This window comes from Vigna unguiculata, chromosome 2, assembly GCF_004118075.2.
Source record: "Vigna unguiculata cultivar IT97K-499-35 chromosome 2, ASM411807v1, whole genome shotgun sequence".
Classification (NCBI taxonomy): Eukaryota; Viridiplantae; Streptophyta; class Magnoliopsida; order Fabales; family Fabaceae; genus Vigna; species Vigna unguiculata.
Window position 1 is genome coordinate 22,345,093 of NC_040280.1, and position 26,533 is coordinate 22,371,625.

The 26,533-nt window shown below is 36.6% G+C and overlaps 2 protein-coding genes across 2 annotated transcripts; both read left to right on the forward strand.

Annotated features, from left to right (window-relative positions):
- The first annotated feature begins 457 nt into the window (after positions 1-457).
- Positions 458-13,151, forward strand: LOC114173979 (disease resistance protein RGA2-like). The gene is made up of 2 exons (XM_028058692.1): positions 458-2,168; positions 11,555-13,151. Exons 1-2 carry the CDS (start codon positions 636-638, stop codon positions 13,025-13,027), a joined length of 3,006 nt encoding a protein of 1,001 aa, XP_027914493.1. The 5' UTR covers positions 458-635; the 3' UTR covers positions 13,028-13,151.
- Positions 13,152-16,773: 3,622 nt separating this feature from the next.
- LOC114174572 (putative disease resistance protein RGA4) lies at positions 16,774-26,237 on the forward strand. The gene is made up of 4 exons (XM_028059407.1): positions 16,774-17,166; positions 17,393-18,899; positions 24,342-25,515; positions 25,830-26,237. The coding sequence occupies exons 1-3, from the start codon at positions 16,896-16,898 to the stop codon at positions 25,495-25,497; spliced, it is 2,934 nt and encodes a 977-aa protein (XP_027915208.1). The 5' UTR covers positions 16,774-16,895; the 3' UTR covers positions 25,498-25,515; positions 25,830-26,237.
- The last annotated feature ends 296 nt before the right edge of the window (positions 26,238-26,533 follow it).

Below are 26,533 nucleotides of genomic sequence, written 5' to 3' on the forward strand. Positions count from 1 at the left end.
TAATATATATATATAAATTCGGTGAAAAGATAATAAGATCTGGTGCAACCAATAACAAAATATAACAGATAAAATAGTTATCATGTTATATCCTACCCACCAAACTGTCCTTAGGTGATAAACTACACTCATATGGTTGATTGAGTTGATTAAAAACAACAAATAATTAATAAATATAATAAAATTGAAATGATTTATTTATTTGTTGGGCATTTGGCGTATCATGTACTGTTAAAAGTGGGTTGGTATTGTTTGTTTTTTCTTGAAACCAATTGTTGCTTGCATGAAATTTTAAAGTACCAAGAGTGGAAATTGAGCATGATTGGTTGAGTGACATGCAACTTGAGTCAGGTTCCATTAATTAATTTTCTGGCATGACCCTGATGCGAGTAAATTAATCCAATTATAGAGAGTGTGAGGTATGCTGGATCAAATGCATGATCGTTATGCATGTTCATTAATCAAACTAGAAGTGACTGCACATTGAAAATACCAAAAATACAGTCTTCAGAGGGCAGTTGTTGACTTCCAAACCTTTGCAAAATCCCAAAACTTATCATTGCATTGCCATTTCTGAAACATACAATCTCTCGCATTTTGCATTTTTATCCCGTGACTTAGAAAGAACCTTCAAAATGGCAGAGGCTGTACTCAAAGCTGTGCTCGGAAGTTTGACCTCTCTGGTTGCAACAGAGCTGGGATCATTTCTGGCTTTCAGTGGAGAAAAAGAAAAGCTTGAGAGCATGTTCACTGCAATCAAGGCTACTCTTGAAGACGCTGAAGAGAAGCAATTCTCAGACAAAGCCATAAAGGATTGGGTTGGAAAGCTGAAAGATGCAGCATACGAGCTTGATGACATCTTGGATGAGTTTGTTTATAAACAATTGTGGTTGGAACAAAAAGATGAAGAAGAAGTCAAGTGTTGTGAATCCGAAATGGTACTATGCTCTTCCTTATCCTCTCTTCATCCAACGAATCTTTATTTCCGTCACAATATTGTTCGAAGAATGAAAAGTGTAAGTGAGAGATTAGATCGAATTGCTAGAGAAAAAGACCAGCTTCGTTTGACTTCGACGGTTGAAGTGGAAACCCGTGGAGTCCCTGAGTGGCGCCAAACCATCTCACTTGTCACTGAACCAAGAGTCTACGGAAGAGAGAAAGATATAAGAAAAATTGTAGAGTTTTTGGCAGGTGCTGCTTCTCGTGCTGAGAATTTACCTGTCTATCCGATCGTGGGTCAAGGCGGAATTGGAAAAACAACACTACCAAAACTCATCTTCAATCACAAGGATCTCATAGATTTTCAGTTAAAAATTTGGATATGTGTTTCTGAAGATTTCGGTTTGGAGAGAATGTTAAAAGCTATCTTGCATGCCGCATCTGAGGAGTGCAAGGATTTGGATCTGGAGTCATTGCAAAGAAAAGTTAGAAATCTGCTTCCCAGAAAAAAATATTTGCTTGTTTTGGATGATGTGTGGGATGTTACGAGACACAATTGGGAGGAGAATTGGCATATGTTGAGATCTGTACTGGACTGTGGAGAAAAGGGTGGTTCTGTTTTGGTCACCACTCGTTTTTGGAATGTTGCGGAAATCATGGGAACAGTTAAACATCCTCATAGATTATCAGAGCTATCCGAGTATTATTGCTGGGAATTATTTAAACACCAAGCCTTTGGAGCAGACGAGGCAGAACCAGATGAGCTTGTGGTTATAGGAAGAAAGATAGTAAAGAAGTGCGGAGGAGTGCCTCTGGCAGCAAAGGCAGTTGGAGGTCTTCTACGCTTTCACAGAAATAAGGATAAGTGGCTCAATATTATGGAAAGTAACATCTTAATGTTATCATCCAATGAAAAGTCCGTAATGCCTGTCCTTAGACTAAGTTATGTGAACTTACCAGTTCAACTCAGGCAATGTTTTGCTTATTGCGCAATATTTCTCAAAGATGATCTCATAAAGAAACAGTATTTAATTGAACTTTGGATTGCTAATGGATTCATTTCATCTGATGGAAGGTTAGATGCTGAGGATGTTGGTGATGAAGTGTGGAATGAATTATATAGGAGATCACTTTTTCAGGATATAGAGACAGATCAATTTGGAAAAGTTACAAGTTTCAAGATGCACGATCTTGTTCATGATCTTGCACAATTTGTTGCTGATGAAGAGGTTTGTTGCATTAAAGATGACTATGTTGCACCTGTTTTATTTGAAAGAAGAAGGATCCACCATCTGTCAGACCATCAGTGGAATCTACATTCAACCCAGTTGCATCAACTAAAATCATTGAAGACTTATGTAAAAAGCAGAACAACTGACGAACTTTCTTCTGACTTATTGAAATGTTATTCTTTACGGTTGCTTCAAGTAAGTCTAGTTAAAGAATTATCATCTTCAATTGGTGATCTGAAACATTTAAGATACTTGAATCTTTCTCATGGTGGTTTCAAAACTCTTCCAGAATCCCTCAGTAAATTACTGAATTTGCAAATATTAAAATTAGATTATTGTTATAATCTCCAAAAGTTACCTGACAGTTTGGTACGCTTAAAAGTCCTGCAACAGCTGTCTCTTAAAGGATGTGTGTCGCTGTCACGCTTGGCACCTCACATGAGGAAGTTAACTTCTTTAAGGAGTTTAACCATGTACTTAGTTGGGAAAGGAAGAGGGTTTCTTCTGGAAGAACTGGGACCATTAAAACTTAAAGGGAGCCTTGAGATCAAACATCTGGAGAAAGTGAAAAGTGTAAACGATGCCAAAGAAACCAATATGCCAAGTAAGGAGCTGAATAAACTGACTTTGACATGGGATAGATTCAGAGAGGAGAAATTTGTAGGAAATGATGAGGAGGTTCTTGAAGCCCTTCAACCTAATACCGACACACTTCGGTGTTTGAGGGTGGAAGGGTACCAAGGTTCCCGTTTCCCACAATGGATGTCTACCCCTTCTTTCAGGTATTTAACTTATCTAGAGCTGTTGTTCTGCGAAAACTGTGTAAAACTTTCTGAGTTGGGGAAACTACCTTTACTAAAGAGGCTAGACATAGTTGGGGCAAAATATGTAAAATACGTGGACGAGGAGTGCTACAATGGTGGTGTAACTTTCATGGCTCTGGAACATCTGTTACTTTGCTGGCTTCGGCGCCTTACAAGGTGTTAGGAATAGTCCAAGTGTGAGTCAAAAAGTCCCACATTGGATAGAAAAGACAAAGTTGAACACTATATAAGAATAAAGACCCATAACAACATTGCTTTAAGGTTTTAGGGTTGAAGTGGTGTCTAAGGTCTTATATGTGTAAGACTAATGTCATATAACCATATAGAACCGCAATCTCTCAATGACCATGCCATAACCATGTCTATAACCATGACCATAAACCAAAATTATATGAAAAATAACCAAAAAAGAAAAGTTGAACACTATATAAAAATAAAGATTACCTTAAGGTGGTTTTAGGGTTAAAATGATGTCTAAGGTCTTATATATGTGAAAAATATAAAATATATAACCTATCACAAGGCTATCACGTGAAAATGGAAAAAACCTGTTTCCACGCCTTTCCATTCTTGAAATCGACGAGTGTCCAAACTTCTTGGTAGAGGATGAGTCGCTGCAAGGGTTGCACTCTCTCAAGAAATTAGAAATGTACAATTGTACTAAGTTGAAAGTGGGGGCAGGTTTGCAATTGTTAACCTGTCTTGAGGATTTGACGATTGAGAGATGCGGCGAGGAGGTGGAAGGTTTACAACATATGACTGCCTTGAAGAAGTTAACATTAAGAGATCTTCCAAACATACAATTCTTGCCTGACTGCTTTGGAGACCTTCCTTTGCTTCGTGAATTACACATTGTCGGTTGTCGCAAGTTGTTGCGTCTTCCCACAAGCCTAAGCCTTAGCAGTCTCAATGAATTGAGAATTGTATTTTGCAATTCCGAGTTGAAGAAGCGATGTGAGAAGGAAATTGGAGAGGACTGGCCAATAATAGCTCACATTCCCCGTCTCCATGTCTAAACTTCCTGTGTACTGCTGCAGGTATGTTATGCATCCTATTGCAGGACCATTTCCCAAGACATAAAAAAGAAGCAAATTCTTAGTGAATAAGCAAAGGCGAATATTAAAGCCTAAAATGAAACCAGAAAAGCTATTTCGATTAGAAAAAACATCACATACAAACAAGAACACATTGTATAAGATATTTGTTCTGCTGTTTTGTTTTCCCTATGTTTATATAAGTCTAGGTTGTGCTTATCACTACTGCGATCCGACCTACTTGACCTCTGTTACTGAATGAAGAATATAACATAAAAATCCCAAAATCAGAGAAAAATCATCATCACCAGAGAATAACACCAGATGAAAATTTGTATAACACATAGACTACTCTCCCATGCCCTTGCTCTTTGACTCCAAGTAGTATAAGAAAAGCCAAATACAAGCTTAAAATGTATTTGATTCAGGCAAAGAATATCATAGACTTAGAGCTCATTATACTAACACTAACCTCTTGGTTATTCTTGGCGATGTGAAATTTTTCAAGACATGTTATTTTTATATGAGCCCAACAATAATCAATAATATCGTTTCTTTGTTCTTCGTAATGTTCAATTCATCATTGTAATACATTCTTTGAGGAGGGTATGTCAAAAGGACTTTCTTTTAACTATGAAAATAATTCTTTTCTATCTGATAAATTTTGCTGTTGTCGCCAAATTTTAGGATTTCTCCTCTCTTTCATTCCCATTACATAGCGGGTTAACTACTCAATTTAAAAATCTCCTCGTATGCTCCATATTTCATTTTATGCAGATTGCAGATTTCCATCTTATATATTAGTACACAACTTTTTTTATTCTTAAACTGATAGTTGTATACTAATTTGTGGTCACAATCATGTCCCTGCCACCTTCAAATCCAAAATTTCAAGCTTCCCGCATGCTGTTAGAAGATTTTAATGTCTCTTTTCTTCATGTTAGATCAAAATGAAGTTTAGTTTAAATAGTTTTAGCAAACATGTCATTATACAATGGTGAAATATATTTCTATTCTATGCTTCTTTGTTGATTTTACCTCTTAAGGTCTTTTATCAATATAGTAAAAAGTGTATTTGCATGATTTACTACTTCATTCATTCTATTTCCTGGTCATCTCATCAAATATATTTAAAATTGTGTTTGATGTTTGTCAACATCGTAAAGAGCCAGGGACATACAGTAAAGTCATTTGATTCGGTTTAAGAGAAATTCTTTAGTGTATGATAAATACAAGGCTTAAATACTTTTTTGGTCCTCATTTTCGTAGTGTTTGTTGCAGATGGTTCTCATTTTGACACAATATTTAAAATGGTTCTCATTTTTAGAGAATGTTTAAAATGGTCTTCATTTCCACAATTCGTGTTTTATTTGGTTCTTTTCTATAACACCGTTTAAATCATTAATGGAGTATTGTACATGTGGCACAGTTTGTATTAGGGTGTGTTACGTGTATGGTTAATTAATGTTAAATTTTAAATTTAGGGGAAATTTTGCAATTAGGAAAATTTCTTCATCTTTATCTTTCTTGAGCTCGGATTTGTAGAGGAAGCGGCTAATATTTACTATTTCATCATTGGATTGCAGTTGCGCTCTTCATTTCAGTTTTCCCGTTAATCATCATCAACGAGGTAGGCGGGTTTAGGATTTTCTGGGTTGTGTTTGCTCGTGGGGTTAGGGTTTTCGTAATTCTATTTTGGGGTTTGTTTTTCTTTCGATTGTTGTGATGTTCTGCATGTTTTCTAAATTACTTCCATGATTTTGTGTAGTTTGTGTCTGTAGATGGGGTTCAGTGGGGTATTATTTTAGTTGGTTTGTTTGTTGGTTGTCGGTGTTGGTGTAATGGTCCCCATTATATTTGTAATTGATTGCAGCCTCTTCTTAGCAACCCTCGGTGACTTTTCCAAATCATTAATCTGCCTCATTTGTGTCATCCTTTTCATCAACACTGCCATTTGAAAAAGTTGCAGCCCACATCATTGGAACCACCACTCTATAAATCAATAAATCAAAAATTAAAACCAATTTATTATTAACACAAAAATAAAAACAGATTGTACCCAAAATTTTCTACCAATATTCTTTGGAGTTCTTGCCATCCTCAAAGTTGTCATCTCTCCGCAGCTACAAATCAGGGTTAATTCATTTCTCGTTGAACCACCAACAGTGCACGAAGTGATACAATACGATTACCTCCAACGATTACAACCAGAGATAAAGGAAGAAGATTGGGACTGTAATAACATACCTATATAATGGGATTGCAGGAAGAAGAAGATTGCAGCAACACCAATTGGGAATGGAAGAACAAGATTGTCAAAACTCACCAACTGCCCAAACATTCCTTACCAAAACCCTAGCTCACTTATTTATCCATAAATATCTAATTACCACACATGTATAGTACACGTAACACACCCTAATACCTAATACAAATTGTGTCACTTGTACAATACTCCGTTAATAATTTAAACAACTTTACAGAAAAGGACCAAATAAAACACGAATTGCGAAAATAAGAACCATTTTAAACATTCGGTGAAAATGAGAACCATTTTAAACATTTTATCAAAATGAGGACCATCCCCAACAAACACTACGAGAATGAGGACCAAAAAGGTATTTAAGTCTAAATACGATAGATAATTATTGGCTCATGAGTACAACATGGCGATGTTTAAATGCTAACACATTGATGGAGGTTCTAGAAAAAACCTTGGTCATAAAAGTTCGTAAAAAAACATGGTTGGACATTATAAACTGCATAATTTCAATTATATGAGGGGCAACCCTATTTGTTTTCAGAACCAAATCAATTGCTTTAGTGGAAGACCGAGTCAACAGACTTCTAAAATGAACATCTTTTGTACATCACAAAAATATTTGGTAGTTTATGTTCCTATTATATTGAATAGTCTCACATAAATTGAAATTTAAGATGGTTTAAATATCTTTTTCTCTTTTCACCTTTTAAATATTTTTTCAAAGACAAAAACGTGATGAAACGAACAATATTTTTGATATATACTAATTGATGATGATCATTTCATTAAAATTTGTAAAGCTGTGGAAAAGATTAACAATATATCGGATATATTTTGATCGACAATAATCATTTCATTAAAACTTATAAAGTTGAGAAAAAGATTAATTTTAATTAATTAAAAACTCTTTCCTTCCTCGAGAACCCTCTCATTCATTCTCTTATCTGCACTATTATTATTTTGTGGACATTGTGTTCCTCTAGGGTTTTTGTCCCATGTGAGTCGGGTAAAGTAAGAAGAAGTGGACTAAATTTACAACTCTAATTATAATGCGAAGAAGACAAATATAACAAAACATCATGTGTGTTAAATACATACATGGAGTCTCATCTTCATGTTTGTTAAATACATACTCCCTAATAAAAAATATCTTAAAGTCCTTCCATGTAATAACAATGATTAATACAATCTTCTTCATTTTCTTCATAACGTCAGTGTTTGAAATCCCATTTTTCTTTTATAAATTTAACAACACAAACAAATATTATAAATTTATTAATTATTCAATTAATACCAAAGTAATTCATTGTCACTAGGGAAGGGAAGTTGACATACTTGAATATCATGTCATAAGAGGTTCTCATTATCCTCCTGAACATATACAAAGATAGAGCGCAAGCAACTCAACACGAAATTGAAGGAAAATAATTATGATTTTCAACAAAAAAACTATTAGGTTATCCAAGTGTGAGTCTAAGTCTCACATTGGCTATAAATGAGAAAGTAAAGCACTACATAAGGATAAAAAACAAATTTACGTGGTTCAGTCAACTCAACTGCACTCGTCTGAGCCGATTTTAACATCGGTTCTGATACAGAGGAGGTTTCACGGGGGAGAACAAACACCAATGAGACATGAGCCCAACAACATAAAACATTGATACCTCTCTCAACCCAAAACCTTAAGACAATAGGTTTAGGGGTATTTATCCTTATATAGTGTTCTACTTTCTTATTTATGGTCAATGTTGGACTTAAACTCATATTTGAATTCCTAACAAGAACTTTGTTGAGGCAATGCAAAAGAACATCATGAAAATTAGTTCTTTTCAATTTGCTATTCCAATATCAACAAAATGATTATAAAAGTGTGTTGAAAGTTGTTGAATATCTAAAGAAGCAAAATTATAAACAATGCTATAAAATCATTCCCCTTTAGCAAGAAGATCAAAGGAAAAGAAAAGGAAAACTAGATGGTTTGGAGGAGCATCGGTTCAAGGAGATCCACTTTACCATTCTGTCACATTTAAGGAAGAATGGACAATGAAACAAAATCTTGAATTTTACTGGCTAAGACATGTTTTTGAACAAGAATCTCAAGAAGAAGATAATGACAATAAATATGGTGAGAATGACCACGATATATATATTAAAGTGAGTTGATCATGACATGATTATCATTTGAACAAATATTACGATTTTGAGTATTAGATTAAAAATATAATCACAAAGAAACCTCAAAAAGCAAGTTTAAATTCCTAAGAACAAGTCTTAAATATCGAGGAGATATATCAAGGATGGGTTTTAAATTTTAATAAGTTTCTTAAGTATTACATATTTAAATAAAATAAATTACTTCTGATGACAAGACATTAAAAAACGTAAAGTTTAGTTTAAATCTTTTCATTTACAAATACACCATGAGTAAAGGGGATTGGAAATCTATGCATAATTGTTTTTGTAATCCTGGGTTATTTGTTAGTGTGAATTTGCTCTGATGGTAGAGTATTATCTTATAATAATATTAAAAAAAATTCTTCTCCATTTTTGTCTCGCCTGTATTTAATCAAAATTTATTCATCATTCACTCTCATATCTTTTCCATAGTTAATACTTTCACATACTAACATCCTGTATTTGACCAAAATTTATTCATCGTTCAGTTTGATAATTTTTCTTAGTTAATACTTTCAGAAACTAACATTCATTGTAATGGTGTTAATGCATTACTCATGTTTTAAAACATAGTGTAGTTATTATCACTGCAAGGCCAGATTGTTATTTAGTTTCTCATCTTTGTCTTTTGTTTATATTATCTGTACACCGACAAATGTTTTATCTCTAAGTTAGAACTCAGTTATAACCTGATGAAGCCAAGACGCTACCTGAAATTTATGTGTTATAAAATATAAGTTTCACTTTTTCTTTTCATATATGACGGCAAAAACTAGTAATCGTTTAGATAAAATTTGAGTTCTAACAATTCATGGATTGAAAGTCTAAAAAATTATATATGCACTGTCGCCATAAACTGTTGAGCTTGAAACAGTTACAACTGTTGCCAAACCTTAAGTATTTGAAATGGTAGTAGAGTTTGGAAGAATGTATTAGTCAATGCTTGTAGTGGCGTTACAAAACTGATGCCATCTGTCTTTACATCAGTTTTCACTGCACATTCAATATGAAGCCATGTAGTCTATATATTTTTATAGTTCTCATATGAAATGGAGTTGAATATGTGAAAGTTTTATTTCATCTTCATTCTAAATGGGCATATATACGGTTTATCTTATACCTTATACAGTTTGGCTGGTTTAATAGAGAATATATGATAAGATAATAACGTAAACTATGATCACCTGAGCCGGAATTGTTTATTTTTTCTTCAACCCAATTGATGCTCGCAGGAAATTTCTAAGTAGCAATAATGGAAACAAGTCATTAAACCTCAACTATCACGAACCATGTTCCATTCATTAATTTGCTGGCACGTATGGAAGAAAATTATTCAAAGCAGAGTATGCGATGTGGTGGACCCTGTGCATGATCGTTATGAATGTTAATTAATCAAACCAGAAGTGTGCACATTAAAAATACCAAAAATACATTTTTTTAGAGGGTAGTCGTTGACTTCCAAACCTTTGCAAAATCCCAAAACTTATCAATGCATTGCCATTTCTGAAGCATACAATCTCTAGCTTTTTCATCCTGTGACTCAGAACCTGCAAGATGGCTGAGGCTGTACTCAAAGGTGTGCTTGGAAGTTTGACCTCTCTGGCTGCAACAGAGCTGGGGTCATTTCTGGCTTTTAGAGGAGAAAAGGAAAAGCTTGAGAGCATGTTCACTGCAATCAAGGCTACTCTTGAATATGCTGAGGAGAAACAATTCTCAGACAAAGCTATAAAAGATTGGGTGGGAAAGCTGAAAGATGCAGCTTACGAGCTTGATGATATCTTAGACGAGTGTGTCTATGAACAATTGCTGCTGGAAGAAGAAGAAGAAGATGTCAGATGTTGTGTCTCGGAAATGGTACGAAGCTCTTCCTTATGCTCTTTTCATCCCAAGCATATCTATTTCCGTTACAAGATTGCAAAAAGAATGAAGATACTAAGTGAGAGATTAGATCGAATTGCTACCGAAAGGGACCAGCTTCGTTTGACTTCGATGATCCAAGAGGAAACCCGTGGAGTTTCTGAGTGGCGTCAAACCTTCTCACTTGTCAATGAACCAAAAGTCTACGGAAGAGAGGAAGATATAAAAACAATTGTAGAGTTTTTGGCAGGTGCTGCTTCTCGGGCTGAGAATTTACCAGTCTATCCGATCGTGGGTCAAGGTGGACTTGGAAAAACAACCCTGGCAAAACTCATCTACAATCACAGGGATCTCAAAGATTTTCAGTTAAAAATTTGGGTATGTGTTTCTGAAGATTTTGGTCTGGAGAGAATATTAAAAGCTATCATCGAAGCTGCATCTGAGGAGGTCTGCAAGAATTCTGGTCTGGAGCCAATGCAAAGAACACTTAGAAAGCTGCTTTCAGGAAAAAGATACTTGCTTGTTTTGGACGACGTGTGGGATGTTATGAATCAGAATTGGGAGGAGAATTGGCAGATGTTGAGATCTGTACTGGACTGTGGGGAGAAGGGTGCTTCAGTTTTGGTCACGACTCGCTTTTCAAATGTTGCAGAAATCATGGGAACAATAAAACATCCTCATAGATTATCAGAGCTATCCGAGTATTATTGCTGGGAACTATTTAAACATCAAGCCTTTGGAGCAGACGAGGTAGAACTGGAGGAGCTTGTGGTTATAGGAAGAAAGATAGTAAAGAAGTGCGGAGGAGTGCCTCTGGCGGCAAAGGCAGTTGGAGGTCTTTTACGCTTCCACAGAAACAAGGATAAGTGGCTCAATATTATGGAAAGTAACCTTTTAATGTTATCATCCAATGAAAAGTCCATAATGCCTGTCCTTAGACTAAGTTATCTGAACTTACCAGTTCAACTCAGACAGTGTTTTGCTTATTGTGCAATATTTCTCAAAGATGAACTCATAAAGAAACAATATTTAATTGAACTTTGGATTGCTAATGGATTCATTTCATCTGATGGAAGGTTAGATGCTGAGGATGTTGGTGATGAAGTGTGGAGTGAATTATATAGGAGATCACTTTTTCAGGATATAGAGACAGATCAATTTGGAAAAGTTACAAGTTTCAAGATGCACGATCTTGTTCATGATCTTGCACAATTTGTTGCTGATGAAGAGATTTGTTGCATTACAGACGAGGATTGTGCACCTGTTTTATTTGAAAGAAAAAGAATCCACCATCTGTCAGACCATCGGTGGAATCTTTATTCAGCCCAGTTGGATCAACTAACATCATTGAGGACATATCTAAAGAGAACACGAAGTAAGGAACTTTCTTCTGATGTCTTGAAATGTTATTCTTTAAGGCTGCTTCACGTAAATCTACTTGAAGAATTATCCTCTTCCATTGGTAATTTGAAATATCTAACTTACTTAAATCTTTCTCGCGGTCGTTTCAAAACTCTTCCAGAATCTCTGTGTAAATTACTGAATTTAAAGATATTGAAATTAGATTACTGTCAGAGCCTCCAAAAGTTGCCTGACGGTTTGGTACGCTTAAAAGCCCTCCAACAACTGTCTCTTAAAGTCTGCAGGTCCCTATCAACATTGCCACCTTATATAGGAAAGGTAAATTCTCTAAGAAGTTTATCCATGTACTTTGTTGGAGAGCAAAAGGGGTTTCTTCTATCAGAACTGGGACTACTCAAGCTTAAAAGAGATCTTGAGATCAAACATCTAGAGAGAGTGAAAAATATAAATGATGCCAAAGAAAGCAATATGTCAAGTAAGCAACTGAATAACTTGATGTTGAGATGGAGGACAGTTAGAGAAGGGGAACTAGAAGGAAATGATAAGGAGGTTCTTGAAGCCCTTGAACCTTGTACCGAGACACTTCAGAGTTTGAGAGTGGAAGGGTATCAAGGTGTTAGTTTCCCACAATGGATGTCTAGTCCTTTTTTCAAGAATTTAACTTCTCTGGAACTGTGGTCTTGCACAAACTGTATAAAACTTCCTGTGTTGAGGAATCTGCCTTCGCTGAAGAGGCTACAGATAACCGAGGCAAAATATGTAAAATACGTGCAAGAGGAGTGCTACGATAACGATGTAGGTTTCATGGGTCTAGAATATCTAACACTCCGAAATCTTCCGAGTCTAATAAGGTTATCAAGTGAGGATGGAGAAAACCAGTTTCCGTGCCTTTCCACACTTGACATTGAGGATTGTCCTCACTTTTCACTGCAAGGGTTGCCGTCACTCAAGTGGTTAAGAATGAGCAGGAATCCTAAGTTGAAGGTGTGCCCAGGTTTGGAATGTCTACCCTGTCTTGAGGATTTGATTATTATGAGATGTGGAGAGGTGGAAGGTTTACAACATATGACTGGCTTGAAGAAGTTAGCATTAATTAATGTTCCAAAGGTATCCTTGCTCCAAGAATTACGCTTTGAAGACCTTCCCTTGCTCCGTGAATTACACATTATTGGGTGTTACTCGTTGATGCGTCTTCCAACAAACCTTAGCCTTAGCCGTTTGGAGGTATTGTGTATTAAAGATTGTGATCCTGAGTTAGAGATGCGATGTGAGAAGGAAAACGGAGAGGATTGGCCCATAATAGCTCACATTCCCCATGTTTATACACGCCAAATATTATGATTGGTGTGCCTGCATTGCAGATATGTATTGTTGTCCTGTTCCTCATAAATACAACAAACAGAGTAGTTTTACTTCATATGGTTTGAAGATTGATAGCAGGTCAATGATATTTGATAAATATTTACATCTATTTCACACTAGATTCAGTATTCTTTACTTTCCTTTTTTTTTTCTTTATAGGTATAAGAGTTCATTTTATTTTATGTTTATTTTACCTTTAAGATGCGGGTGTCGAAATTTTTGTTTATAGTATTTGCTGTGCACTTTCAGAGTTGAGGACCTGTGTTTGTATAATTTGAAGACGATGTGTTTTTCACTATTATAGCGATTTGCCAGGCATCTTTTGTTTTATTTGTATTTCAACTTAGGAAAACTCAAGAAATAAAAAGCGATTTCTATAATTTATCTATACATTTTTTTTTTCGATTTATCTTTTAAACTACTGTTATTTTAAATTAAAATAGTTACATTACCATTTTTACATTTTAAATGATTGATAATTTAAATTTAACTGTCTTTAAAATTAAAATAATTATCTCCTTATTTTATCAATTTAAATAATTATTTCAATAAATTAATTGTTTACAATAAAAAAATAGTTTCCACTATTCTTAATAAAGAAAAAAAATTACACAAATTTTTAACTTCTTTTTTTAATTTTATTATTTAAGTAATTATTTTTTGTTAAACTCAAATTACTACTCCTAATAAAAAAACATCACTATAAACAAAACCCTTCGATAATAATTAAATTTAATAATAAAAAATAATTAATTATTATGATGACCAATTTAAATATTAATTTATAAATTAAAAATAATTAATAATTAAATTAATTTTAAAAAGATATAATTATCTTTAAATTTGTAATTAAAATAGTTTCCATTATAAATTATGAATTAATCTTTAAGTTCTTGAGTATCATTAACATTAGTTAATTAAATTTTAAAAAATTAATTTTTAGATTGATCTCTGAATAATTAAAGATGTTGATGTCTTATGAAGCAGTTTTTTTTTTTTTTTCAGTTTTCCTACACGCAGACAAGAACTAGTAATATTTCCTTCAGATAAATGTTTTTAGTCCTAACCATTTAATGATGGAAAGCATGGAAATTTATGTGTACTGTCGCCATAAATTATTGATTTGAAACAGTTATAACGGTCGCCTAACCTTAAGTATTTGGATGGTCGTAGTAGGGCTTTGGAAAAAATGTTTTGGTTAATCCTTGCAGTGGCCTTACAAAACTGATGCCGTCTGTTTTTACATGAGTGTTCGCTGGACATTCAATTTACATGAAACCAAATAGTTTATACATTTTTATATAAAATGGAATTGAAAACACAAACGTTTTGTTGCATCTTCACTCCAAATGGGTATATGTACAGTAAAACTCACTTACTTTACTATCTTTATTTTAAAGGACTGCTCTAAATAAGTTGGGTCTAGGGCTGGTCCATAAGAAACAAAGTCCCTAAAGAAACTGAAACACTTTCATTCTTCTCACTTTTAGAAAAATAGCCTCCTTTCTCTTAGAACAGTAATGTTCCTCTGCTAGATTTGGGTTCATCCAAGTTCAACTGACTTCAACCCATTTCTTTCACTCACGTAAGTTACTTTCGATACATACTCTCCTTTTTAGTTTAATCTTCGTGCTTGCCGTTAAGGTTCCTCGTAATAATCTCGTGCTTCCTCTGTATTGAGATTTTCAGCTCTCTTAAATATGCTTTTGGAGTTGTCTTGCTCATTCGCTTAAGGGTCGGGTCGTTTTGACTAGCTCTTTCCAGGCAAGGGAAGCTAGGGTTTATTTTTTAAAGTTATTTTGCCGATTTTTGGTCTGTTGTATGGTTGTGATGCTTGAATGAGGTTGTTGGTCAAATAAAAATGTATGATGTGCAAGTATGTTTGATTGATGTGACGCTACTTTTTTTCTACACTACACACTTTTCAAAAAATGAAGATTTCTACTACGTTAACCGTTGGATCGAGCTGAAATTTTAACAGCTGATCCTTAACACATAATTCTTGACTTTGACTAGTCGGATCTTTAATCGGAGCTCTGTAGTGAGAGAAGTTTTTATCGCAAGGTCACTGAATTTGTGTTGTTGACAGCACTGCACACTTTTCGTAAAATGAAAGTTACTACTTCGTTCGTTGGATCGAGCTGATATTTTAACAACTGATCCTTAACACATAGCTTTTGACTTTGATCGGTCCGATCTTGAATCAGAGCTCTGTAGTGAGAGCTGTTTTTATCGCAAGATCGCTGTAGTTTGGTTGTTTCTCTAATCTTGAATGTTTATTACTGGCTTGAATCTAATTGTTATATTAAAAGCATGTGATAAATGATTATGCATGAATGATGTGATTCATGGATTGTGGATGATGGGTTTGGTATTAACTTGGCATGTGATTTAAATGAGATGGTTGGTATCAAGGAGACATGGTATTGATATGAAATACAAATATATATTCACTGTTTGGGAAGAATGAGTTAGTATGGATTCAACATTTGGTTATGAATGAGAATGGGTTGTAAAGGTTGGCATTAGATATTGTGTATGGTAAACATTACTTGATTGATTGAACATGATTGGTCTGTGGTCAGTGCGTAATTCCTTGAAATCTCTAGGTGGGATTTCAAGGTCGTACTTCAGTAGTCGGGACGTAATTCTATGGCCCCTGTTAGTGGGTGTCCATGGTGGTGCCTCATCTATATAATTTGATAAGGATTCAAGGTAAGGATTGCATCCTGACGCTCTAAGGAGTCAGTTAGTCTCACTTAGAGCGGACTGACTCATGTGGTGAGAGTAGGAGGAGGCCTGAAATTCATTAAGGGTTAACATTGTGTGTGAGGGAATTGATTCATTGTAACACTTGTAACAAATAGCTCGGGGTGAGTAGTTCAGGGGTGAGCAGAAGTATCACCACAAGTGCGAGCATCCGTTGAATCCGACCAGATTATATGTATCCGGATGAGTCGAGTCGAGTCTTAGTGTATTGATTGGGAGGTCATAACATGCTTGGATGATGTATGTATATTGGACTGTGAAAATATATCTGATTGCATGATAAAATCTTTTAGGCTCTAGCTTACCCTTTTGCTTGTTTGATTGCCTTGTTGTTCTTCTACCATTGCGATGATCATCAATTTATTGATGGGAGCAAATGCGAGAGAGGTACTCAACAGAGAAGGATGGTTTCGCTGCACAGTCTACCCGTGCTACACTTCATGTCTCTTTGGGTTTTTCTTTAGGGCGAAGGCCCGTGTATTGTATTGCCCTTAAGGTTTTATTTCGAATACTGGCTATCTCTTATTGCTTTTGGGCTGTAGGTATTGTAGGCATTGTAGTGAGCTTTAGTATTTACTTTTAAGTACCTTGGATAACTGTAAGGAGCGATTTTATACTCCGCAACTTACTCCCTATACCTTCTAGGATTAGATGGTTAAATAGACATATGATAACAACATAATAAATTATGATCACCTGGAATTGTTTGTTTTTTCTTCAAACCAATTGTTGCTTGCAGGAAATTACAAAGTAGCAATAATTGAAAGAAGTCATTGACCCTGAAGATCACGAACCACGTTCCATTCATTAATGTGCGGGCACGTCACCTGATGCAAGTAAATTATTCCAATTAAGAGCTGTGTGGGGTGTGGTGGACCATGTGCATGATCGTTATGCATGTTGATTAATCAAACCAAAAGTGACTGCATATTAAAATTACCAAAAATACATTTCGCATAAGGTAGTTGTTGTTGACTTCCAAACCTTCGCAAGATCCCACAACTTATCGTTGCTGCCATTTCTGAAGCATGCAATTTCTCATACATTTTTATCCTGTGTCTCAGAAAGAACCTCCAAGATGGCTGAGGCTGTACTCAAGAGTGTGCTTGGAAGTTTGGCCTCTCCAGCTGTAGCAGAGCTTAAACCATTTCTATGTTTCAGACGAGAAAAGGAAAAACTTGAGAGCATGTTCACTGCAATCAAGGCTACGCTTGAAGATGCGGAAGAGAAGCAATTCTCAGACAGAGCTATAAAGGATTGGGTGGGAAAGCTGAAAGATGCAGCTTACGAGCTTGATGATATTTTGGACGAGTTTGCTTATGAACAAATGCGGCTGGAAGAAGAAGAAAGTGAAAAAGTCAAGTGTTGTATATCAGAAATGGTACTACGCTCTTCCTTAGCCTCTTTTCTGTTGGGAATAGTCCAAGTGTGAGTCAAAGTCCCACATTGATAGAAAAGACAAAGTTAAACACTATATAAGAATAAAGACCCATAACAACATTGACTTAAGATTTTGGTGTCAAAGTGGTGTCTAAGGTCTTATATGTGTAAGACTAATATCATATAACCATATAGAACCACAATCTCTCAATGACTATAAACCAAACTATATGAAAAAAATATATATAAAAAGCCCAACATTTTCATCCCATGAATCTTTATTTCATTTGACTTCCACGATTCAAGAGGAAACCCGTGGAGTCCCTGAGTGGCGCCAAACCTTCTCATTTATCACTGAACCAAAGGTCTACGGAAGAGAGCAAGATATAAAAAAAATTGTAGAGTTTTTGGCAGGTGCTGCCTCTCGTCCTGAGAATTTACCCGTCTATCCGATCGTGGGTCAAGGCGGTCTTGGAAAAACAACACTGGCAAAACTCATCTTCAATCACAATGATCTCAAAGATTTTCAGTTAAAAATTTGGGTAGGTGTTTCTGAAGATTTCGGTCTCGAGAGAATATTAAAAGCTATCATCGAAGCCGCATCTGAGGACGTCCGCAAGGACTTGGGTCTGGAGGCAACGCAAAGAAGACTTAGAAAGCTGCTTACAGGAAAAAGATATTTGCTTGTTTTGGATGACGTGTGGGATGTTATGAAGCAGAATTGGAAGGAGAATTGGCAGGTGCTGAGATCTATACTGGACTGTGGGGAAAAGGGTTCTTCTGTTTTGGTCACCACTCGCTTCTCAAATGTTGCAGAAATCATGGGAACAATAAAACATCCTCATATGTTACCAGAGCTATCCGTATATTATTGCTGGGAATTGTTTAAACACCAAGCCTTTGGAGCAGACGAGATAGAACAAGAGGAGCTTGTAATGATAGGAAGGAAGATAGTAAGGAAGTGCGGAGGAGTGCCTCTCGCAGCAAAGGCACTTGGAGGTCTTCTACGCTCTCACAGAAATAAGAATAAGTGGATTAATATTTTGCAAAGTAACCTTTTGACGTTATCACCGAATGAAAAGTCCATAATGCCTGTCCTTAGACTAAGTTATCTGAACTTACCAATTGAACTCAGACAATGCTTTGCTTATTGTGCAATATTTCCCAAAGATGAACTCATAGGGAAGCAATATTTAATTGAACTTTGGATGGCTAATGGATTCATTTCATCAGATGGAAGGTTAGATGCCGAAGATGTTGGTGATGATGTGTGGAATGAATTATATAGGAGATCACTTTTTCAGGATATAGAGGTAGATGAATTTGGAAAAGTTACAAGTTTCAAGATGCATGATCTTGTTCATGATCTTGCACAATTTGTTGCTGATGAAGAGGTTTGTTGCATTACAGACGAGGATTATGCACCTGTTTTATTTGAAAGAAAAAGAATCCAGCATCTCTCGGATTATCGGTGGTGGCTCCATTCAACCCAATTGCATCAAGTAAAATCTTTGAGGACTTATATAAAGAGCAAAGCAACTAAGGAACTTTCTTCTGACGTGTTAAAATGTTATTCTTTACGGCTGCTTCACGTAAGTCTACGGGAAGAATTGTCGGCTTCCATCGTTGATTTGAAACATCTAAAATACTTGAATCTTTCTTGTAGTGATTTCAAAACTCTTCCAGAATCACTATGTGTTGGGTATTGGGCTCCCTTCCTATGTGGAGAAAAGGCCCAAAATTTGAGAAGCCCATGTCTCACTTAAACCTAGTGGAGAGGAGGCTATAAAATAAAGAGAGAGGCAGAACAATAGAGTAAGAATACACTGAAAGCCCTAACACATAGAGGGAGAGGTAGAGGGAAAATTCTGTTCACGTTTTTCATAGAGCTGTCGCAGTAAATTCGGCGCTGCGGATTCGTTCACCGTTGGATCGGGCTGAAATTTTTACAGCAGGTTCGGAACTCATTGCTCTTCATTCTGACCGGTCGGATCTTTGATACGAGGTCTGAGTTGGGAGATATTAATTTCGCACTGCAGCAGTGATTTGTAGAGGTTTTCCTCTCTTGTTCTTCTCTATTTGAAAGCTTTGTTGCTTTGTTATTTGGTTGGGTGTTGGCACTAATTTGTGCTATTGATTAAGACTCTTTTGTACTCTTGTTGATCATAGTGAAGCTATTTCTTTGGTCTGGACGACTCGTGGTTTTTACCCTTGATTTGAGGGGTTTTCCACGTTAAAAATCTTGGTGCCTTTATTTGTGCTTTTGGTGGTTTATTATTGCTGCTCTTTGATTATTGCTCCTCATAGATTCTTGCAAGTTAGGGGAAATTATATCCGCTGCATTCTCTGGTATATTGTTTGGTGTTGTTTTCCCCATCAGAGTGGTATCAGAGCTCTTGGTTGGGCTATATTTACTTGCTTGAATGATGGAGGCAAATGCAAAGATGATTACTTTGAATGGTACAAATTATCATTTGTGGAAGGGCAAGATGAAAGATTTATTATTTGTCAAGAAATTGCATCTTCCGGTCTTTGCTACACAGAAGCCAGATTCTATGTCTGAAGAAGAATGGGACTTTGAGCACCAACAGGTATGTGGTTTTATTCGGCAATATGTTGAAGATAATGTTTATAATCATATTGCTAATGAGACACATGCCAGAGCTTTGTGGGAGAAGATTGAGTCTTTGTATGCTTCTAAGTCGGGCAATAATAAATTGTATTTGTTAAATTGCTTGATGAATTTGAGGTACATGGAGAATTCTTCTATTTCTGATCACTTAAATGAGTTTCAAGGGCTCCTAGATCAATTGTCAGGAATGAGCATAAAGTTTGATGACGAAGTTATGGGATTATGGTTGCTTAATACTCTACCAGAGTCTTGGGAGGTATTTCGGATTTCAATTACAAACTCTGTCTCGAATGGTGTTGTTTCTTTTCAGATGGCAAAGAGCGGTGCTCTTAATGAAGAGATGAGAAGGAAGGCACATGGTTCTTCATCTCAGTCTGAGATGCTTGTTACAGAAGCTAGGGGGAGAAGTCAGAAAAAGGAACATAAAGGTGGTAGAGAGAAGAGTAGGAGCAAGTCCAAGTCAAGATACAAGAATTTAAAGTGCCATTTTTGTCATAAAACTGGGCACATTCAGAAATACTGTTTTAAGTGGAAAAAGGAGAACAAAGACAAGAAGGGCACACAGAGAGAGAATGATCATGATGATGATGATCGTGTCACTACTGCTACAGATGGTGATCTTGTTCTTCTTCGTGACTTTGAGTCCGTTAATCTTGTATTTGATGAGAGCATGTGGATTATTGATAGTGGTGCTACACTGCATGTTACACCTAGGAAGGAGTTCTTCACATCTTACACTTCTGGTGATTTTGGAGTGTTGAAGATGGGTAATGATGGTGAGTCTAAAGTGATTGGTGTTGGTGATGTTTGCCTGCAAACCAACATGGGAGTGCAGTTGTTGCTTAAAGGAGTTAAACATGCTCCGGATGTCCGTTTTAATTTAATCTCTGTGCAGTTGCTTGATGATTGTGGTTATGACAATCACTTTGGTTCTAGTAAATGGAAGCTCACTAAAGGTAACTTGGTTATGGCTAGAGGGGAGAAACAATCTAAATTGTACTGGACTAAAGCTTTGGTTGCTAAAGACAGTGTGAATGCTATGTATATGGAGGCATCTTTGTGGCACCGGAGGCTTGGTCATATAAGTGAGAAAGGGCTTAACTGCTTAGCTAAAAAGGATGTGCTTATGGGATTGAGAAATGCAGAATTGAAGAAATGTTCTCATTGCATGGCTGGTAAACAAACCAGAGTATCTTTTAAGAAGCATCCACCCTCAAGGAAGTCAGAATTGCTTGAATTGGTGCATTCTGATGTTTGTGGCCCATTAAAGGTAAAGTCATTTAGTGGTGCACTTTACTTTGTTACTTTTATTGATGATTGTTCCAGGAAGCTATGGGTCTATGCTCTTCAGCGGAAAGGTCAAGTACTTGAAAAATTCAAGGAATTTCATGCTATGGTTGAGAGGCAATCAGGCAAGAAGCTGAAATGCATCCGTAGTGATAATGGTGGTGAGTACCGTGGACCTTTTGATGTTTATTGCAGGCAGCATGATATTAGACACGAGAAGACTCCTCCTAAAACTCCTCAGTTGAATGGTCTAGCGGAGAGGATGAACAGGACCTTGGTTGAAAGGGTTACATGTATGCTTTCGGAAGCAAAGTTGCCTAAGCACTTTTGGGGAGAGGCATTGCATGCAACTGTGCATGTTATTAATCTCAGTCCTGCAGTTGCTTTGAATACTGAGGTGCCAGACAAAATTTGGTTTGGTAAAAATGTTAGCTATGATCATTTGCGTGTCTTTGGTTGCAGGGCATTTGTTCATGTTCCTAAGGATGAAAGATCCAAGTTAGATAAAAAGACAAGGCAATGTATCTTTATTGGCTATGGTGAGGATGAATTTGGCTACAGGTTTTATGATCCTGTTGAGAAGAAGCTTGTTAGAAGCCGTGATGTACAATTCATGGAAGATCAGACCATTGAAGACATTGATAAGGTGAAGAAGACCACACCCGAGAAAGACAGTAATCTCACTGATGGTAATCCGATGAGGTTGCCCACTCACAATTTGGAGAATGTTGAAACGGAAGCTCAAGACAATGAGCAACATGGTGATGTTGATGATCAACAGTTTGGAAGTGGAGTAGAGGTTCCAATTGATGATGCTCAAGAGGAACATGATGATGATGACGATCTTGGTGATATACCTGAATCACCTCAAGTCCAACTCAGGAGGTCTAATAGACAAAAACAACCTTCTACAAGGTATTCCTGTGATGAGTACATAACCTTGACTGACGGTGGAGAACCTGAGTGTTTTGAAGAGGCTTTGGATAGTGAAGAGAAGAAACAGTGGCTGGATGCAATGCAAGATGAGATGAAATCTTTGCATGATAATCACACTTACGACTTGGTGAAATTGCCTAAGGGCAAAAGGGCATTGGAAACTAGGTGGATTTTCAGGGTGAAACAAGATTCAAATTCTACACTTCCAAGGTACAAGGCCAGATTAGTGGTGAAAGGTTTCAGACAGAAAAAGGGTGTTGATTTCAATGAGATTTTCTCACCTGTGGTGAAAATGTCATCCATCAGAACTGTGCTAAGTTTAGCTGCTACTCTTGATTTGGAGGTTGAGCAGATGGATGTGAAGACAGCTTTCCTTCATGGTAATTTGGAGGAAGAGATATACATGAAGCAACCTGATGGTTTTCTTGTTAAAGGCAAGGAAGAATATGTGTGTAGACTAAGGAAGAGTCTATACGGTTTGAAGCAGGCTCCAAGGCAGTGGTATAAGAAGTTTGAGTCTTTTATGTGTGAGCAGGGTTACATGAAGACTACTTCTGATCATTGTGTCTTTGTTAAAAGTTTTTCTAATGATGACTTTATTATCCTGTTATTATATGTTGATGACATGCTTATTGTTGGAAAAGATATTTCCAAAATTGACAGGTTAAAGAAGACACTTGGCGAGTCTTTTGCCATGAAAGACTTGGGAGCTGCTAAAAGGATTCTTGGCATACATATCTCACGTGATAGGAGAGAAAAGAAGATTTATCTATCACAAGAGCAATACATTAGGAAGGTGTTGCAGAGATTCCAGATGGAAAATGCTAAAGCTGTGAGTACTCCTCTTGCTACTCATTTTAAACTGAGTGTTAAACAGAGTCCTTCAAATGAAGTTGAGAAGACCAATATGAGTAGAGTTCCTTATGCATCTGCGGTGGGCAGTTTGATGTATGCGATGGTGTGTACAAGACCAGATATTGCACATGCTGTTGGTACAGTTAGTCGATTTTTGTCAAACCCAGGTAGAGAGCATTGGAATGCTGTGAAATGGATTTTGAGGTATCTTCATGGTACAGTTGATATGAAGCTTTGTTTTGGAGGTGATAAACCTACTTTGATGGGTTACTCAGACTCAGATTTGGCTGGGGATATTGATTCCAGAAAGTCCACTTCGGGCTATTTGATAAAGTTTGCAGGGGGAGCTGTGGCTTGGCAATCAAGACTACAAAGGTGTGTAGCGTTGTCTACTACAGAAGCAGAGTTCATTGCTATTACTGAAGCATGCAAGGAGGTGTTATGGTTGAAGAAATTCTTGCAGGAGCTTGGTTTTAGGCAAGATAACTATTCATTGTTTGTTGATAGCCAAAGTGCTATCCATCTTGGTAAGAATCCAACTTTTCATTCTAGATCCAAACATATTGATGTGAGGTATCATTGGATACGTGATGCTTTGGATGCTAAGTTGTTGGAGTTGAAAAAGGTTCATACAGATGATAATGGTGCTGATATGATGACTAAAGCATTGCCAAGAGGAAAGTTTGAAGTTTGTTGTGAGATCGCCGGTTTGGCGGTTATCTCCACATAGTTGTGAGGGGGAGATTTGTTGGGTATTGGGCTCCCTTCCTATGTGGAGAAAAGGCCCAAAATTTGAGAAGCCCATGTCTCACTTAAACCTAGTGGAGAGGAGGCTATAAAATAAAGAGAGAGGCAGAACAATAGAGTAAGAATACACTGAAAGCCCTAACACATAGAGGGAGAGGTAGAGGGAAAATTCTGTTCACGTTTTTCATAGAGCTGTCGCAGTAAATTCGGCGCTGCGGATTCGTTCACCGTTGGATCGGGCTGAAATTTTTACAGCAGGTTCGGAACTCATTGCTCTTCATTCTGACCGGTCGGATCTTTGATACGAGGTCTGAGTTGGGAGATATTAATTTCGCACTGCAGCAGTGATTTGTAGAGGTTTTCCTCTCTTGTTCTTCTCTATTTGAAAGCTTTGTTGCTTTGTTATTTGGTTGGGTGTTGGCACTAATTTGTGCTATTGATTAAGACTCTTTTGTACTCTTGTTGATCATAGTGAAGCTATTTCTTTGGTCTGGACGACTCGTGGTTTTTACCCTTGATTTGAGGGGTTTTCCACGTTAAAAATCTTGGTGCCTTTATTTGTGCTTTTGGTGGTTTATTATTGCTGCTCTTTGATTATTGCTCCTCATAGATTCTTGCAAGTTAGGGGAAATTATATCCGCTGCATTCTCTGGTATATTGTTTGGTGTTGTTTTCCCCATCACTATGTAAGTTACTGAATTTAAAGATATTGAAATTAGATTACTGTCAGAGGCTCCAAAAGTTGCCTGACAGTTTGGTACGCTTAAAAGCCCTCCAACAACTGTCTCTTAAAGTCTGCAGGTCACTATCAAGATTGGCACCTTATATAGGAAAGTTAAATTCTCTAAGAAGTTTATCCATGTACTTTGTTGGAGAGCAAAAGGGGTTCCTTTTAGCAGAACTGGGACTACTCAAGCTTAAAAGAGATCTTGAGATCAAACATCTGGAGAGAGTGAAAAATATCACTGATGCTAAAGAAAGCAATATGTCAAGTAAGAAACTGAATAACTTGATGTTGAGATGGAGCATTGTTAGAGAGGGGGAACTAGAAGGAAATGATGAGGAGGTTCTTGAAGCCCTTGAACCTTGTACCGAGACACTTCAGAGTTTGAGAGTGGAAGGGTACCAAGGTGTCCGTTTCCCACCATGGATGTCTACTCCTTTCTTAAAAAATTTAACTTCTCTGGAGTTGTGGTGTTGCACAAACTGTATAAAACTTCCCGTGTTGAGGAATCTGCGTTCGCTGAAGAGGCTAGAGATAACCAAGGCAAAATATGTAAAATACGTACAGGAGGAGTGCTACGATAACGATGTAGGTTTCATGGCTCTAGAATATCTATCACTCCGAAGTCTTCCAAGCTTAATAAGGTTATCAAGTGAGGATGGAGAAAACCAGTTTCCGTGCCTTTCCACACTTGACATTGAGGATTGTCCTCACTTTTCGCTGCAAGGGTTGCCATCACTCAAGTTGTTAAGAATGAGCAGGAATCCTAAGTTGAAGGTGTGCCCAGGTTTGGAATGTTTACCCTGTCTTGAGGATTTGACGATTGACAGCTGTGAAGAGGTGGAAGGTTTACGATTTATGACTGCCTTGAAGAAGTTAGCATTAGTTAATCTTATAAACATAAAATCCTTGCCTGAGTGTTTTGGAGACCTTCCCTTGCTCCGTGAATTACGCATTTTTGGGTGTTACAAGTTGATGCGTCTTCCAACAAGCCTTGGCCTTAGCCGTCTGGAGGTATTGTATATTCAAGATTGTCATCCTAAGTTACAGATGCGATGTCTGAAGGAAAGCGGAGAGGACTGGCCCATAATAGCTCACATTCCTCATCTCTATTTCTAAAATGCCGGTGCACTGCAGGTATATATGGATCATTCCTTGCTTCCTACGTAAATAGCATAATAGAGTTTTACTTTCTATATATTTGCGATCCCATTTCCGGCGTAAAAAAATTGAGGCTCTTTCTTTGTTTAATTTGAACTCTTAACTTTACCAAGACTGCTTCTTCTTCTTGGTGATGAGAATCATTTTGTTTTCTATATCTTCTGTTATTTCATCATTTTCAGTTTTCATATTCTTAAAACCTTTTATTCTCTAACTGCTAAGTATATCTAAAATGCTTATATTAGTTGAATCAGGGATCAGACTTGAGTATTTGCGATTACTATTTTCAGGTATGGATGACATGAGGCAATACTTGAGGATGCTGGGGAAACATTATCTATTCAATAGAGGTATAAGAGTGCAGAATCATTTCGCAATCATGTCCCTGCCACCTTAAGATTCAAAATTTCAAGCTTCCCACAGGCTGTTCGAAGATTTTAGTATCTCTTCATTTCGTTTAAGTTCAAAATGAAGTTTGGTTCAAATAGTTTTCATAAACATTTACTTGTACAATGTTGAAATATTTGTATTGTTTGCTTCTTTGTTGATTTCACCCTCTACGGTCATCTTATCAAATATATTTAAAATTGTGCTGATGATTGTTAACATCTTATAGGAGTCAAGGAACATACAGTGGCGAGGTTCCACAAACTATCTTCATCATAAAAGTTAGTAAACACATGGTTGGCCATTGCAAACTGCTTCATCAATTATGTGAGGGGCACCCCCTCTCGTTTTCATAACCAAATCAATATTGCTTTGGTGGAAGACAGTGTGAATAGACTTATGAAATACACATCTTTTTGTATATCTCAATAATCATCTGTTAATTTATATTAGTTTCATTAAACAGTGGGAAAAAGATTAAAAATTTATTGATAAAAAACTTTCCTGGGATCAGCCCATGAGTTCAAAAGAAAGAAAGCGGATCGACATATATTTGACATCAAAAGATACCTTTGTCCAAGGGTTATGTGTAAAAGATACACTAAAT

Excerpts from the sequence above, each read along its gene's own strand:
- LOC114173979 (XM_028058692.1), top strand. The coding sequence starts at position 636 with ATGGCAGAGGCTGTACTCAAAGCTGTGCTCGGAAGTTTGACCTCTCTG. Across the intron at positions 2,169-11,554 it reads AATTTGTTGCTGATGAAGAG|ATTTGTTGCATTACAGACGA; the intron begins GTTTGTTGCATT and ends GCTGATGAAGAG.
- LOC114174572 (XM_028059407.1), top strand. The coding sequence starts at position 16,896 with ATGGCTGAGGCTGTACTCAAGAGTGTGCTTGGAAGTTTGGCCTCTCCA. Across the intron at positions 17,167-17,392 it reads GCGGCTGGAAGAAGAAGAAA|AACCACAATCTCTCAATGAC; the intron begins GTGAAAAAGTCA and ends ATAACCATATAG. Across the intron at positions 18,900-24,341 it reads CCAGAATCACTATGTGTTGG|TAAGTTACTGAATTTAAAGA; the intron begins GTATTGGGCTCC and ends CCCATCACTATG.